This window comes from Leucopleurus acutus (genome assembly GCF_964270905.1).
Source record: "Leucopleurus acutus genome assembly, chromosome: 16".
Taxonomy (NCBI): Eukaryota; Metazoa; Chordata; class Mammalia; order Artiodactyla; family Delphinidae; genus Leucopleurus; species Leucopleurus acutus.
Genome location: NC_139158.1, coordinates 77,629,228 through 77,642,413, shown reverse-complemented (window position 1 = coordinate 77,642,413; position 13,186 = coordinate 77,629,228). Strand labels below are relative to the sequence as shown.

Genomic DNA, 13,186 nt, shown 5'->3' with positions numbered 1-13,186 from the left:
GGGCTCTCTGAGGATGCGGGGGGCCTCCCCTGGAGGAGGTCTTCTCGTCCTCAGGTGGCGTCTTAAGTGTAAGACCTGGCTGTCAGACAGAATGTGTGTAACAAGTCACCTGGAAAGATTGTTTAAATGCAAATGTCCAGGCTCCTCTAGGAGATTCTGGGGCTGGGGGGGGGGGGGGTTTGGGGGTGTGGCCTGGGGAAGCTGCATTTTTATTAAGCACCTCCCCCAACCAGGTGATTAGGCTGCAGGTGACCCGGGAAGCTCCCTTTGAAAAATGCTGGGATTCAGGGCCAAGAAACCTGGGTTTTGGGTCGGGATCCACCAAGAACAGCTGTGAAGAGAGCAGTACTGTGTGTAAACACGTGGACATGGTCCGTACTTACCTGGTGAAATAGCTAAGACAAGACAACAGTGGTTCCCGGCGCTGAGCACAGGGCAGCCGCTCAGGGAGCTACAGCTCTTCCTGTTCGCCATACTGGCCGGTGTTTACTGAGCCAAGTACACTTTCTGTGAATTCTCCCATTTAACCCTCACAACAGCCTGTGAGATGGGTCTGCTAACAGCCCCATTTTTCAGATGGGAAAAGTGAGGTTTAGAGCTGGGAAGCCCTGTGCAAGGATCACCTGGTGGGAACTTGCGCTGGAACTGAGGACCCTCCAACACGACAGCCTCACCCAGGCAGGAGCTGCCTCTCCGTGAAGCGAGTTCTGAGCGTCTGTCTTTCTGTCTGTAAAATGGTAGAATCAGGGCCAGGGGGTCATTATTGGTTCAACTCCCCAGCTGATTCTAATGTGTAGCCAGCACTAAGCAGTTCTTCTCAGACTTGATAGCTCATAAGAATCACCTGGATTCCTTGTTAAGCTGCAGATGTGGGTTCAGTAGGTCTGGGGTGGGGCCCGAGGTTCTGCACCTCTAATAATACCGCCCCCCCCTTCCCTTGATGCTGATGTGCTCGGCCCACACTTCGAGTTGCAAGACTGGAGTCCAGATAAGAGCTCACAGGAAGCCGGACTGGACTCTTTAAATTTTCATTAGAAAAGATAGTTTTCCTTCAGTAAGGGGAAGGAGCAGGAAATGCAGACTTGGCAAAGGGAGAATCAGTTAGTTGCTTGAAACTGTGAGGCTGTGGAGGGAGAAGCAATGAGTTTGCTTCAGGAAATAGCAGAGTTGTGTTCACAGCAATGCACAGTGATTCACGGAGCAGCCGTCTGGCCCAGCCTCCCGCCCACTGCTGAGGGCTCATGGCCACGTCCAGGCCCCGGCCTCGCTGGCTTGGGAGCCCTTGGCCGGCTTGCCCAGGAGCCATGACTCAGGCTTTCCACCTGCAAAATGGGAAGGATGGCTCTTGCCGCCTCCCCACCCATCCCTGGGACCAAAAGCCCCCACTGGCCCCCTGAACGCATCAAAGGCAGATCTTAAAAGCTGGGACCTGCTCTTCTAGGCGGTGTGGCTGCTGCTTTCACTGCTAGTAAATCCCCATTGGTGGCAGCTCAATTAGGAAGTCATACAGAACTCCTCTGTTGAAAGAAAGGCTTAATAACCTGGCCCATGTGGGAGAAATTAGCAGCTTCTGCAGAGAGGCCTTTTTAATACGTACTCTTAACTGGCAGCCCCTTAGAACCACGCTGGCTGGTGGGCCCCTGGGAACAGAGAGCCTGGGCTGAGCCTGGGCTGGGAAGATACCGGCAGGGCCATCACTGAGAGTCATCCGGCTGCATTTTCAGTGTAAAGTGTCTGGGAGCGTCTGGTCCGCAGCAGACTCCTTAAATGTCACCAAGTGTGTGTCTGCTCCTGAAGGGACTGATTTCAACGTGGCTCTGGGGCCGAAGGGAGGGGGGTGCTGGACCTGGAGGCCCAGGCCAGCCAGGAGGACAGGGTTGGGTCTGAGCCTCGGGCCTCACGTGGCTGCGTCCCCGGCTCCCGGATGGGGAGGTCCGCAGGCCCCTGGCACGGAAAGGGCTGGCCCTCTGCCCAGTTCTTGGGCTCTGGGAGGAACGCCAGGAGCTCAGGCTGACTCACCCAGGGAGGGCCGGCCTCTTCGGCCCACGCTGCCAAGGCGAGGCCGAGGAGATGGTCCCTCATGCTGGATGGGACCCATTTCTCACCCTGCCCAGGAAAGGCATCTGGAGAGGGTCTTCATTCTTTCCTGCAGCCCACCTTCAGAAGAATTGGTTGGCTGGAGGGGCTAGGAGATGGGGTTCTGGAGCTGGACAAACCAGTTCTGGAGGGGTCAGATCTAAGCGTCACCCCATCTGACTTCTCCTAGGCTTTAGTTTGCTCCCCAAAGGTGAATAATTTTAGTACTTCTTTTCTTAGAAGGTTACTGTGAGCATTCAAATATGTCATTGTGGTTAAACACTCAACCTGTGCCATTCCTCATTGTAGATACAGATGAAAATGTAGGTGCAGATGTGTAGAGATATCGATATGTATATGTGTGTCAAGATATATTGAGACACATCTGTGTCCATACATATCTCCATCCATCCATCAACCCTTCCTCCCTCCCTCCCTCTCTCTCTCTTTCTTTCCTCCCTTCCTTCCATCTATCAATACTTGCATCCATCCATCTCAGGCATCCCCTGCTAAGTCCTAGGAACTGTCCCCAGCCCTGGGCTCACAGCACGCACAAAGCGACGCTCCTCCCTCCTGGGCTCACGTTCTCGTGGGGAAGAGACGAAAGACAAATGAACCAATAAAGCTACATGTAGTGCGTCTGAAAGTGGAAAGTTCTTTGGAAATGATTAAGCAGGATAAAGGGGAAAGAGGGAGAGACACAGCCAGACAGATGGAGAGAGGGTGGGTACTGCTGTTTTAACTCTGAGGGGGAGAATGGAAGGGTAGGGGTAAGGAAGCTGCCCTGAGGAGGTGACATCTGAGGAGAAACCTGCAAGAAGTAAGGAAGGTAGCCATGCGGGTAATCAGGGAAGAACCTTCCAGAGAGAAAGACTTGAAGGGGCAGACATTGAAAGATAGGAGCATGCGATGTATGTTTGAGAGATGGTGAGAACATTCTAGAAGTGTGACTGGAGCAGAGTGAGCAAGGGGGAGTTCTAGGAAGTGTGGTCAGAGAAGTGATGGGGGCAAATCATGTTCAGGATGGCAAACGAATTCCAAGGCCAAGGCATCTGAACCTTTAGGAATCAGGTCCTGAAGTTTACATCCGTGAGCCCTTCGTGTGTTGCTGACATCAAGTGCAGGAGAAGAGAGTACGTTCTAGCAAAGGAAATCTCTTACAAAAAAGTTGATTTGCCCATCCTTTTATTAAAAAAAAAAAAAAAATCAAATTCTTACTCTCCTTTCCTCCCTCAAAGGAGAACGGGCATCTGTCTCTTGATTCACGAAAATGAAAAGTGTTGTTAGGAGAAAATTAGCCGAAATTACTTGGGGCATTTTGACAAGAACATAACATTTGCATAGTCACTGGTTGCCAGGGGTGAGGCTTCCATGTTTGCAATGACAACAAGTGACCAAGGTGGGCAGAGTGCATTGTGTCCCGTTCCCGTGAAATCACTGGACGATTCTGCATGGGCGTCTCCTGTCATCACACTGTCTTCCTTTTCTCCCGCCCGCAGCCCAGCGATCCGCCCATGAGCTGCCCATGGTGGAAAGACAAGACATCGACAGCTGCCTGGTCTACGGGGGCCAGCAGATGATCCTCACGGGACAGAACTTCACGGCTGAGTCCAAAGTCGTGTTTACCGAGAAGACCACAGGTCAGGGGGCCTTCTGAGTGCCATACAAAATTGACCATCTTTTTCTTTCCAATGACATTGATTTGGGGGATAGATCCCATTGTGTAGTTTCCTGTCCTGCTCTCCTTACCATGAGAAATTTCCCTTGTCTCCAGTGATCTTGATATCGACACGGTTCACCATTGCATGAGCGTGTTATAATGTATTTTAACTCATCCTTGCTTGTTTTGTTGGATGATAAAGTTTTGCCCACCCTTAACTTTTTTTTTTTTTTTTTTTGCGGTACGTGGGCCTCTCACTGTTGTGGCCTCTCCCGTTGCGGAGCACAGGCTCCGGACGCGCAGGCTCAGCGGCCATGGCTCACGGGCCCAGCCGCTCCGCGGCATGTGGGATCTTCCCGGACCGGGGCACGAACCCGCATCCCCTGCATCGGCAGGCGGACTCTCAACCACTGCGCCACCAGGGAAGCCCCCCACCCCTAACGTTTTTTAAAAAAATTATATTTTCACATCAGGAGACACATTCTTTTAAGTTTTTTACTGTTATCAAGAAGGGAGGGCTAGCAACACAATGATTAATCGTGCATGCTCTGGCCCTGGGTATCCTGGGTTCAGATCCTGCCTTTGCTACTTGCTTGCTCTGTGATCTTAGGCAAATCACCTGACCTTTCTGTGCCTCCATTTCTTTATGTATAGAATGATAATAGCAAGAGTTATCACCCCATAGGGTTGTCGCGAGGATTAAATGAGTTAATACATGTCAGGTGATTATAATGGCACCAGGTATATTGTTAGTCAACAAATACTGGCTGCTTGTATTTTTATTATAAATAGTACTGCGGTTAATCTTGTTATACTTGGAGGATTAATCTTCTTACACATGAATCTCCATGTGTATCTTTTTTGTTTATTTAGGGTTTATTCCAGAGTACAATTTTGGATAGTCATTTCGAGAGCTTGAAATACATATTGCTTCTAGAATTCAAATTACCTTCCAGAAACATACAAATGGGAAACTTCCACCAATACTGTGTCAGTGATGGTTTCACCCCATCCCAGAAGTGCCGTGTTTTTTAATTTAAAAAAATATTTGCTGAACTGGTACTGTTTTGACTTGGCGCTCCTTTGCTATGAGAGGTTTAATGTTTCTGTTTATTGGACCTGTGTATTCTTTCTTATATGGACTGTCTGTTAATGTGATTACCAATGAGGACATGGTAGAGAGACAGTGATCAAAAGTAAGAAAAATATCAGGTTATATAATTTATTTGACAGTTATCGATGCTAGGCCAAGCTTTTTTTTTTTTTTTTTTTCTTCCTATGACATGATTTCCAGTTAATTCAAAGGGGTGTTTGTCTGTTTGTTTACTGCCCTGAGGAGGATCCACAGACTGTCACAGGCAGGTTGTCCACTTGTGGGGATTCTGCGCTGCATGAGGGTACCTCCTCTGGGGGCTGCTATTCAAACTGGATACATCCTGGAGCTGTGTGTTACTAAACTTCTGATGGGAGGAAGCAGAGTGTCTTAGAGAAGGGGTGCTTCTTCCCAATTCACACAGAGCCTCCTCTTGAGATGGGCTGGCCCTGTGACTAGGGTGTGACAACTGCTTCCTTACACTTTGGAAGCATGACAGAAGGCAGGTGGTTTTAAAGAAGTTTGACGAAGCCGTTGCCAAAAGAACCCCACAAAAAACGGGCATCAAGTCAGGCTGTGGCAGTGGGGAGACGGACAGGTGGGTTTGAGTGGTTCAGAAGGCATGTGGTCAGTCCCTGCGGGTTTGAGGGGCTGTGGTGGCGCCGTGAGGGGAGAGGAACGCAGATGTGTAAGTGGGTGCATTGCATCTGTCATATGGTTGTCCAGTACTTTATTTAACCATTCTCCCTTTATTGGATGTTAGGCTGCTTCCAACTCTGTGCTATTGTAAGTAACTCAGTGATGAACATCCTCGATATTCCTTTGGTCAGCTAGGTAAGGACTCACGTTCTCCAGCCAGTCTGCTTGTGTTCGAAGCCCAGGTCTACTGCTTTCTAGCTGAGGGACCTTGGGCAAGTTACTTAACCTCTCTGGGCAACAGTTTCCTTCTCTGTATAAAGAGAATGGTGGCAGTTCTACCTCATAGGGTGGTCATACGATTAAGAGTTCATAAATGCTTGGTACAGTTGTCCCTCAGTATCTGCAAGAGATTGGTGCCAGGATCCCCGTGGATACCAAACTCTGCAAATGCTCAAGTCCTTTGTATACAGTGCTGTAGTATTTGCATAGAACCTATGCACATCCTCTCATATACTTTAAATCACTCTAGCTTACTTATAAGACCTAATACCAGGTAAATGCTATGTAAATAGTTGCCAGTGAATGGCAAATTCAAGTTTTGCTTTTTGGAACTTTCTGGAATTTTTGGGGGGATATTTTTATCTGTGGTTGGTTGAATCCATGGATGTGGAACCTGTGGATTCGGAGGGCCAACTGTATATAGTAAGTGCTTGATGTGTATTAGCTAATGCTGTTTGTTACTGTTATTTCCTAGGGTTGAGGCCTACATGTGGTGTAGTGCGTTCAAGGGGCGTGCACATTTTTAAGTGTCTTGATACATTTTGGAGGAGACTTTGTCAGGCGGTGGAACCAGTCTCGTGGCAAGAAGTTTCTAGGCTCTCATGAGACAGAGAGCAAACCTGTGTGGCTGGAGTAGAGGCTGGTTATCACCAGGAAGTGCTTTGATGAGCAGGCGGAGCCCAGAGCAGAGAGGTCTCCTGATGCCAGGTAGAGACATGGCTTTGGTTTAGTCTGCACGTGAGTAAGGTAATAGGGAGTCATGGTGGGTTCTTGAGCAGGAGAGTGGCATGAAATGTAAATGGCCAAGTAAACATTACCTGATGGATCTCCAGGACCAGGAAATCATCCTGCTGGCCGTCTGCTGACTTTCACAAGAAGTGTGTGGCTTCAAGGCACCTTATCGGCAGAGGGGAAATGCTAGTAATATACAGACATCTTGTTCTCTGTGTCCAGGTTGGCAGTCTCTTTGAGGGGCTGCTGGAAGTGTGCAGGGATGGCTTGGAGGCCAGGTGCTACCAAGTTCCTTGTGGAATTAGGAGCCAGACAGCTTTAAACTGTCTAGAGAGCTTGTGAGGTCTACTCAAGGGCCTCCAGTAGGTATTTGCTGGCTGGCTGGCTGGCTGGCTGGATGGCTGGATGGCTGGCTGGCTGGAAGGCATTTACTCTCTAGCTTTCCTTCTCTTGGTTTCAGAAGAAATTTCAGTTTACCTCTTGAAGGGAGGAAAACCCAGAGTCTGTTTCAACTTTGAAAAATTGCATGTTAATAAGAAGAGGAATGATAATAGTTTTCTCTGATTGAAGCCTGTCTGTGGGCGGGCCCTTTGCCTGCTGCGTTCCGCATGTTGTCTCATCGAACCGGACACCCGCGGGAGGCAGGTGGCTAAGCCTGGAGGAGTTAGCGGACTCACCTGCAGATTATACAGCATCGTTCTGTTGTTCAGTTTCCCTGGACCTCAGATTCCAGTGAGCGAGTTAATAACAGTCTTGCCCTCCCAGAGTTAAACGCATAAGCAAGCAGCGGGCACTCAGCACGTCGGGCGTGCTTGTGGAGTGTTCGTTGTTATTTTTACGGTTTCTCCAGTATTCTCATTGCTTAGGCCATAGACATCGTTTATTGGACACACACTGCCTCAGTGCGGGCCTGGCAGGCAGACTTTGGGAGGCTGTAAGCTGCACCGGTTACCAGCATAGCTCTGAGGTCAGACGGCCTGGGTTTGAACCCATGATCTGTGTTTGGTAGCTTTGTCATCCTGGGTAAGTCATGTCACCTCTCTGAGCCAATATTTCCTCTTTTGTAAAATACAGATGATTTACTTCACTTGAGAGACAAGAAGATTAAATGAGATGATACAGTTTAGGCTCTTTGCATAGAGCTTAGCACCTTACGGATGCTCATTAAATGTCAGCTTTTATTATTATTCTCATCATCATCATCATATCTTGGCTGTGGAAGGACAAGGATGGGTACGATTTTATCTCATGGAACCAAGAGACATTGAAAAACAAGAATAAGTAATAATAAACTATGTGCCAGGCCTTGTTCTAAGCACTTTATATGTAGTAACAATCTGATTCCTCGTGGCAGCCCTACAAGATAGCTATTTTCTGATGAGAAACTGAACACAGAGAGGTTAAATAACTTATCGAAGATCCCACAGTTGGTAAATGGCAGTGCTGGGTTGGCCCCTAGGAAGCCTGGCTCTACAATCTGTATCCTTGATCATTCAGCTTTTCTACTTTGAAAAAGTTCAGAACCAGGTTAATTTGTCTGAAGATCCGTTAGCTGCTCTGAGCCACTGACTTGAACCATTTTGTGATGAGGTGGACTCTTGAATTCTGCAGCAAGTCACCGAGGCCAGGTAGGTCCATTTAGGACTGTGGCATGCCTAATGTACGAGAACCTGGGGTGAATACGGTCCCTGGATCGATGCCAACAGACAAGCCAGGGTGTCTGAGGTGTCCCTGGGCCCTCAGAGAAGTGGTGGGCTTCTCTCGTGGGATGTCTGGCTCCGGGTGGCTCTGACAGACAGAGTGGGGAGTTGCCTTGTGTTTGCAGGGAGCCAGCCCTGCTCTTTTGACCCCAAGAACTTGCCTCCCAGCCCAGGACTGCCTTCTGCAGGGGGAATCCCTGTTGCTCAACTTCTTTTTTCCAAAACGCAGCCCCGTTCCCATCTCCATGGACAGTTTGGCCAGCAGGGCCGCTGCGAGGTGGGGCGGAGTGGAACAGTTGAAGTTTTCCAAGGAAGGGGAACCCCAGCTGGTTCTCACATTAAGGAAAGGTGGACAGCCTCCTGGGCTAATCTTAGCCCCCCTGTTGGGTCATCGGCACCACCAGCTCCAAAGTTCTTTTTATAGCCGTCGACTGAGATGGAATTGGCAGTTCCACTCCAGCAGGATGACAAATTGGAGGACGGTGGAAACACAGTAGGAGAGGGGTAGCGTGGTGTTTCTTAAGTTAGAAAAGCTCGGTGTTTTGGAAAATGGCATCTTATTTATAGCAGCAGTAATAGTAATGATTATTACATTGTTTTTATTACCATTTTTAATCATTTGCATGACTTCCAGGAGCCCGTATGTGCTGGCCCTTGCCCGTCTCTCTGATTTCAGCTTTTTTGACTCACCCTCTTGCTCCTTTGGCCGTAGCTACACCGTCTTCGTTCTGTCCTCAAACACCCCACACTCCTTTCTGTCACAGGTGGGTTGTGGCCTCCTACTCCTACAAGTCTCAGCTCAGGGTGACTTTCTTAAGGAGCCCCTCCTTGACCAACTGCTCTGAAGTTGTTCAGCCTCTGCCACAGCCCTGTCCCTCTCTGTCCCATTGCCCTGCCCTGTTTTCCCAGTAGTAGTTAGCTCTACTGGAATCATCTTGTCTCTGATGTCTCCCACGTCAGAGTTCCTTGAGGACGGGGATGTGGTGTTTGGTGCTGTATGTGCAGCATCTAGAACAGCCCCTGGCACTTAGTAGGTGCTTATACATGTTGTTGAATGAATGTGTCCTCTCCTTTAATAGTCATACTGGCCCCGAGAGGCAGGTGCATTACCCCCATTTTACAGATGAGACAACTGAGGCTCACAGAGGTCAAGCCATGGGCCCCAGGTCAGCTCACAGCAGGTAACAGAGCTGGAATCCCAGGCAACATTTATCATCAATCCCCAAGGAATCTCTCTAGGCACATCCAAGAGGACAAAGAGGAACCCAGCAGAACGATCAGCGTCTTTCCTATTTACCATTTTCAGTCATTGCTGAAAAGCCTTTATATATTCTGTGAAATTTAAAAAATGTGTAACCTTCTAGGCGAAGGTCACGCCGGGAAGTCCAGGCTGTTCCTGACTTCAGCTGGTAACCCTGGCGCCCGGCCACCCAGGCCTCAGGCGGAGTCGGGGGTCCCAGCAAAACATTGCAAAACAGGAAAAAATCTAAGGACACAAAAATAAAAGTGATGTGGCAGCGGAAACCGGGTTGCCATGGCTTTGAGCGACTCGCTGCGCCTGGGTGGGATCCAATGTTTTGGAAGGTTCCTCCACATGACACAGGGTTTTGGAATTTTTCAGCTGGTAAATCTTTCTTAATTCAGGCCCCCGGCCCCAGCCAAGTAGCTCCCTGGCTCTCTGTGTCCCGCGGGGGCGTAGGTTGGAAACTTGCCCTCGTCGGATTACTCAGCTTTGAAACTTAAATTGTTTGAAGAGAGCTTGTGTTTTGTTTTGTTGGACGATTTTCTGGACCACTCTGATGGCAGAGGCTCCTATCACCTGTTGAGAGGGCAAATTGATTTTTTAGAAAGGAGGCGTGGGTGGTGGAATTCCCTCTTTCCCACTGAGTCATCATATCCTAATGTGAGTCACTTTATGACTTGGAGGTTCCCAGAGGTTGTATTTTGAGCTTTGTTTAATAAATACAAATGCATATGCTTAAAATAAAAATTTTTTGCTAAATTAAGTACTTTTCCATGAATTAGTGCCCTGGAAACATTGGAACTCGCTTAGAGAAGACACCTCCTCTTCCCACCTGTTTTTCTCCGTGGGTTGGGCTTCACCCGGTCTGGTGTCTTCTGAAAAAATTGACCTGGTCTGGGAGTCCCTCTGCTTTGGTCTTCCCACTGGGAGAGGTCAGACTCCAAGCTGGGCTTGCCCATGACTAAGGCTCTGTAGACCTTTGCCCTCGGTGACGCACGTCCACGGTGTCACTGGCCCCCGGAGCTGGAGCCCACCCCTTGCATACAGCTGGCTGGGACACAGAGCTTTCCTCCAAAGAGGCCAGATCGCCACTCGGGAGCCCCACTGGAGGTAGAGAAAATGGTCTTATTTTCAGAGGGCTGAGTATTTGCCCAAACTCCAGTCCTCTTGCATGCGAGAACAGACTTTGGAGTGAAAGGATCCTTCTGTTTAAATGCCTGAAAAAGAGGACACAGAGAAATGTTTTCTAATTAACTCGGGTCCTAGTGTTTCCACCATCAGAGATTGTTCTTGGCGCCAACAGACGTTCTGTAATTTGCAATTAGCAGGCTGGAATTTCCACCTCCGTCAAGAAAATCATGATATCTTTTATTACTGAATGGCCTGACACCCTCTTGTGTTATTCTTTTTTTCCCCCTACAGTTGTGGTTGCATACTTTTTTTTTTTTAAGTAAAAATTGTGTGTATTTAAGGGGTCAGCAGGCTGGATTTTGGATCACCCAGCAGATTTGGCTTGAAGCCGGGATAGGCCTCATATTATGTGCTTTGGGACTTAGTTTCCCCATCTCTAAAATGGTGTTGGTGGTATTTCAGCAATAAAAGGAGATCAAGGATCTGAAAGTGTCGGGCCATAGGAGGTGCCCGGAAAATGTCAGCTGACCTTCCATGTGTCCTCTGGGAGCTCAGTTTACTTAACAGGGAGTGGGGAAGGCAGGCCTGTGTTGGTTTCTTGTCTGGGAGAAGAATCCTTCCTGGCACGGGTGCGTCTCTCCCCTCCTCTCAGCCTTGACCCTTCAGACTCCTGCTGTCACACCCGATACAGTGGAGGCAACATGACTAATGGCCCGCCCCGTGGCCCCATCTTACAGATGGGAAGCCAACTCGCTGAGGGAGATTGGCAGACTTCCTTGAGGTGACAGGGCACATCAGAGGAAGGCGGGTTCCCAAACTCCCACTTCCCGGTTCCCAGGGTGACTGTGTGAGCTGGCGTGGGACATCTAGAGATGACAGCCCATCGCTGAGAAGAGGTGCCCCTGGAGGCATGAAAGATGAGCTGAAATCCGGCCTCTATGTAAATGACCTGTTGTTGCTCTTTTAGCCTCACTCCTCTGCTCACTCAGCCCCCAGGACTGCCTTAGTTGCTCCCCAGATGTTTATTAAACCCCTGCTGTGTGCACGTTCTGTGCCAGGCACTGGGGGCATATGACATACGAGATCCCTGCTCTCAGCGGGTGGACAGTCTCAAACTTGTTTATAAGCCGGTCACTTTGAGACAGGGCGAGTGCTGTGAAGACAGGGAAACCAGTCCCAGGAGCAAGAGCAAAGGGGCTGGAAGTTAAGAGAAAAATATAGGATGCTAAGTTAATTTCGAATCTCAAGCAGTGCATTTCTTTAGTATGAGTATGTCCTGTGCAGTGGCACAGAGCTTGGGACAAACTGGTAGTTAAAAGAGTATTCATCATTTTCTGAAATTCAAATTTAACTGAACGGTCTGTATTTTTATTTATTAAATCTGGCAACCATGGACAGTGCAGTCAGGGAGGGCTTCCCTGAAGAGGTGGCTTTGAGCAGAGCCCTAAAGGCAGGAAAGAGGGAGCCATGTGGATGGTCAGAAGAGTGTCCAGGGCAGAAGGAACTGCCCCGTGCCAGGGTCTCAGCATGGGGATGAGCTTGGGGTGTTTGGGGAACTGAAAGCAGACCCAGGTGGCTGGTGCAGGGTGAGAGTGAGCGGGAGTGTGACACCAGTCAAGCCTGGAGAGGTCGCCAGGGAGGGGGGGGTCAGGTCATGCTGGGCCATGTAGGCGTGGCGAGGAGTTTGGATTTCATTCCAAAAGCGAGTCGCTCTTGGAGGCTTTTAAGCAGGGGGGTGTCATGATCTCATTTACATTTTTACCTTTTTTTTTTTTTTTTTTTTTTGGCGGTACGCGGGCCTCTCACTGTTGTGGCCTCTCCCGTTGCGGAGCACAGGCTCCGGACACGCAGGCTCAGCGGCCATGGCTCACGGGCCCAGCCGCTCTGCGGCATGTGGGATCCTCCCGGACCGGGGCACGAACCTGTGTTCCCTGCATCGGCAGGTGGACTCAGCCACTGCGCCACCAGGGAAGCCCTCATTTACATTTTTAAGGTTGCTCTGGCAATCTGGATGGAGAATGGTCTTTGGGGGTTGGGTGCAGGGACAAGTGGAAGCTGGGAGGTGACTGAGCAGCGGCTGCAGTTGTGGGACAGGGCAGGTAAGCCCACCAGGAAGTGGCGGGGCAGGAGGAGAGTGGGAGGTGTGGGAATCAAGGCACTCCTCTCCAGCTCTCAGGAAATACACAGGGGCAGTGCTACCATTTCGGGTGGGGGAAATCCTAACTAAGGGGCCACTCCCAGTCCCCCCATCTGCTGGGCTCGTTAAGCCCGTGCATCCAGGGAGCATGCGTTTTCCTGCTAGTTAGCAGTCGTAAAGAGCAGACTGAAATGACTTCAACCATCTTCATCTAGCTAATTTTAAAAAGCAGGGCCAGGCCTGGGAAGCGTCACACACAGTTTCCTAACCCAAGCAGACACTTTGATTTCCTCTCCGTTTGCCTCGAGCCCGGTGGCACGCTCACGGCCCCAGTGAGGACGGATTGCTTTCCTCCTCCTGAAAGCGTGCGCGTTTCTGCTGTGAGTGCTGACACGAGCCCGTTGCTGACACGAGGCTGACTGCTAAGGCTGTAGCCCGGATCCAGCGCCAGCCCTGCTGCTTCCTGCTGCTCTGCTCCATCGTAGGGTTCAAGAGC

The 13,186-nt window shown here is 49.7% G+C and overlaps 1 protein-coding gene across 4 annotated transcripts in view; it reads left to right on the top strand.

Annotated features, from left to right (window-relative positions):
* Positions 1-13,186, top strand: part of NFATC2 (nuclear factor of activated T cells 2) — a gene marked incomplete at its 5' end in the record, with an annotated part of 154,326 nt that overhangs the window by 89,622 nt on the left and 51,518 nt on the right. For all 4 annotated transcript variants that reach the window (XM_082856977.1, XM_082856975.1, XM_082856978.1 and 1 more), the window contains one exon: positions 3,576-3,716. In XM_082856977.1, coding sequence (XP_082713103.1) covers positions 3,576-3,716 — 141 coding nt within the window. The remainder of the gene's footprint in view (positions 1-3,575; positions 3,717-13,186) is intronic.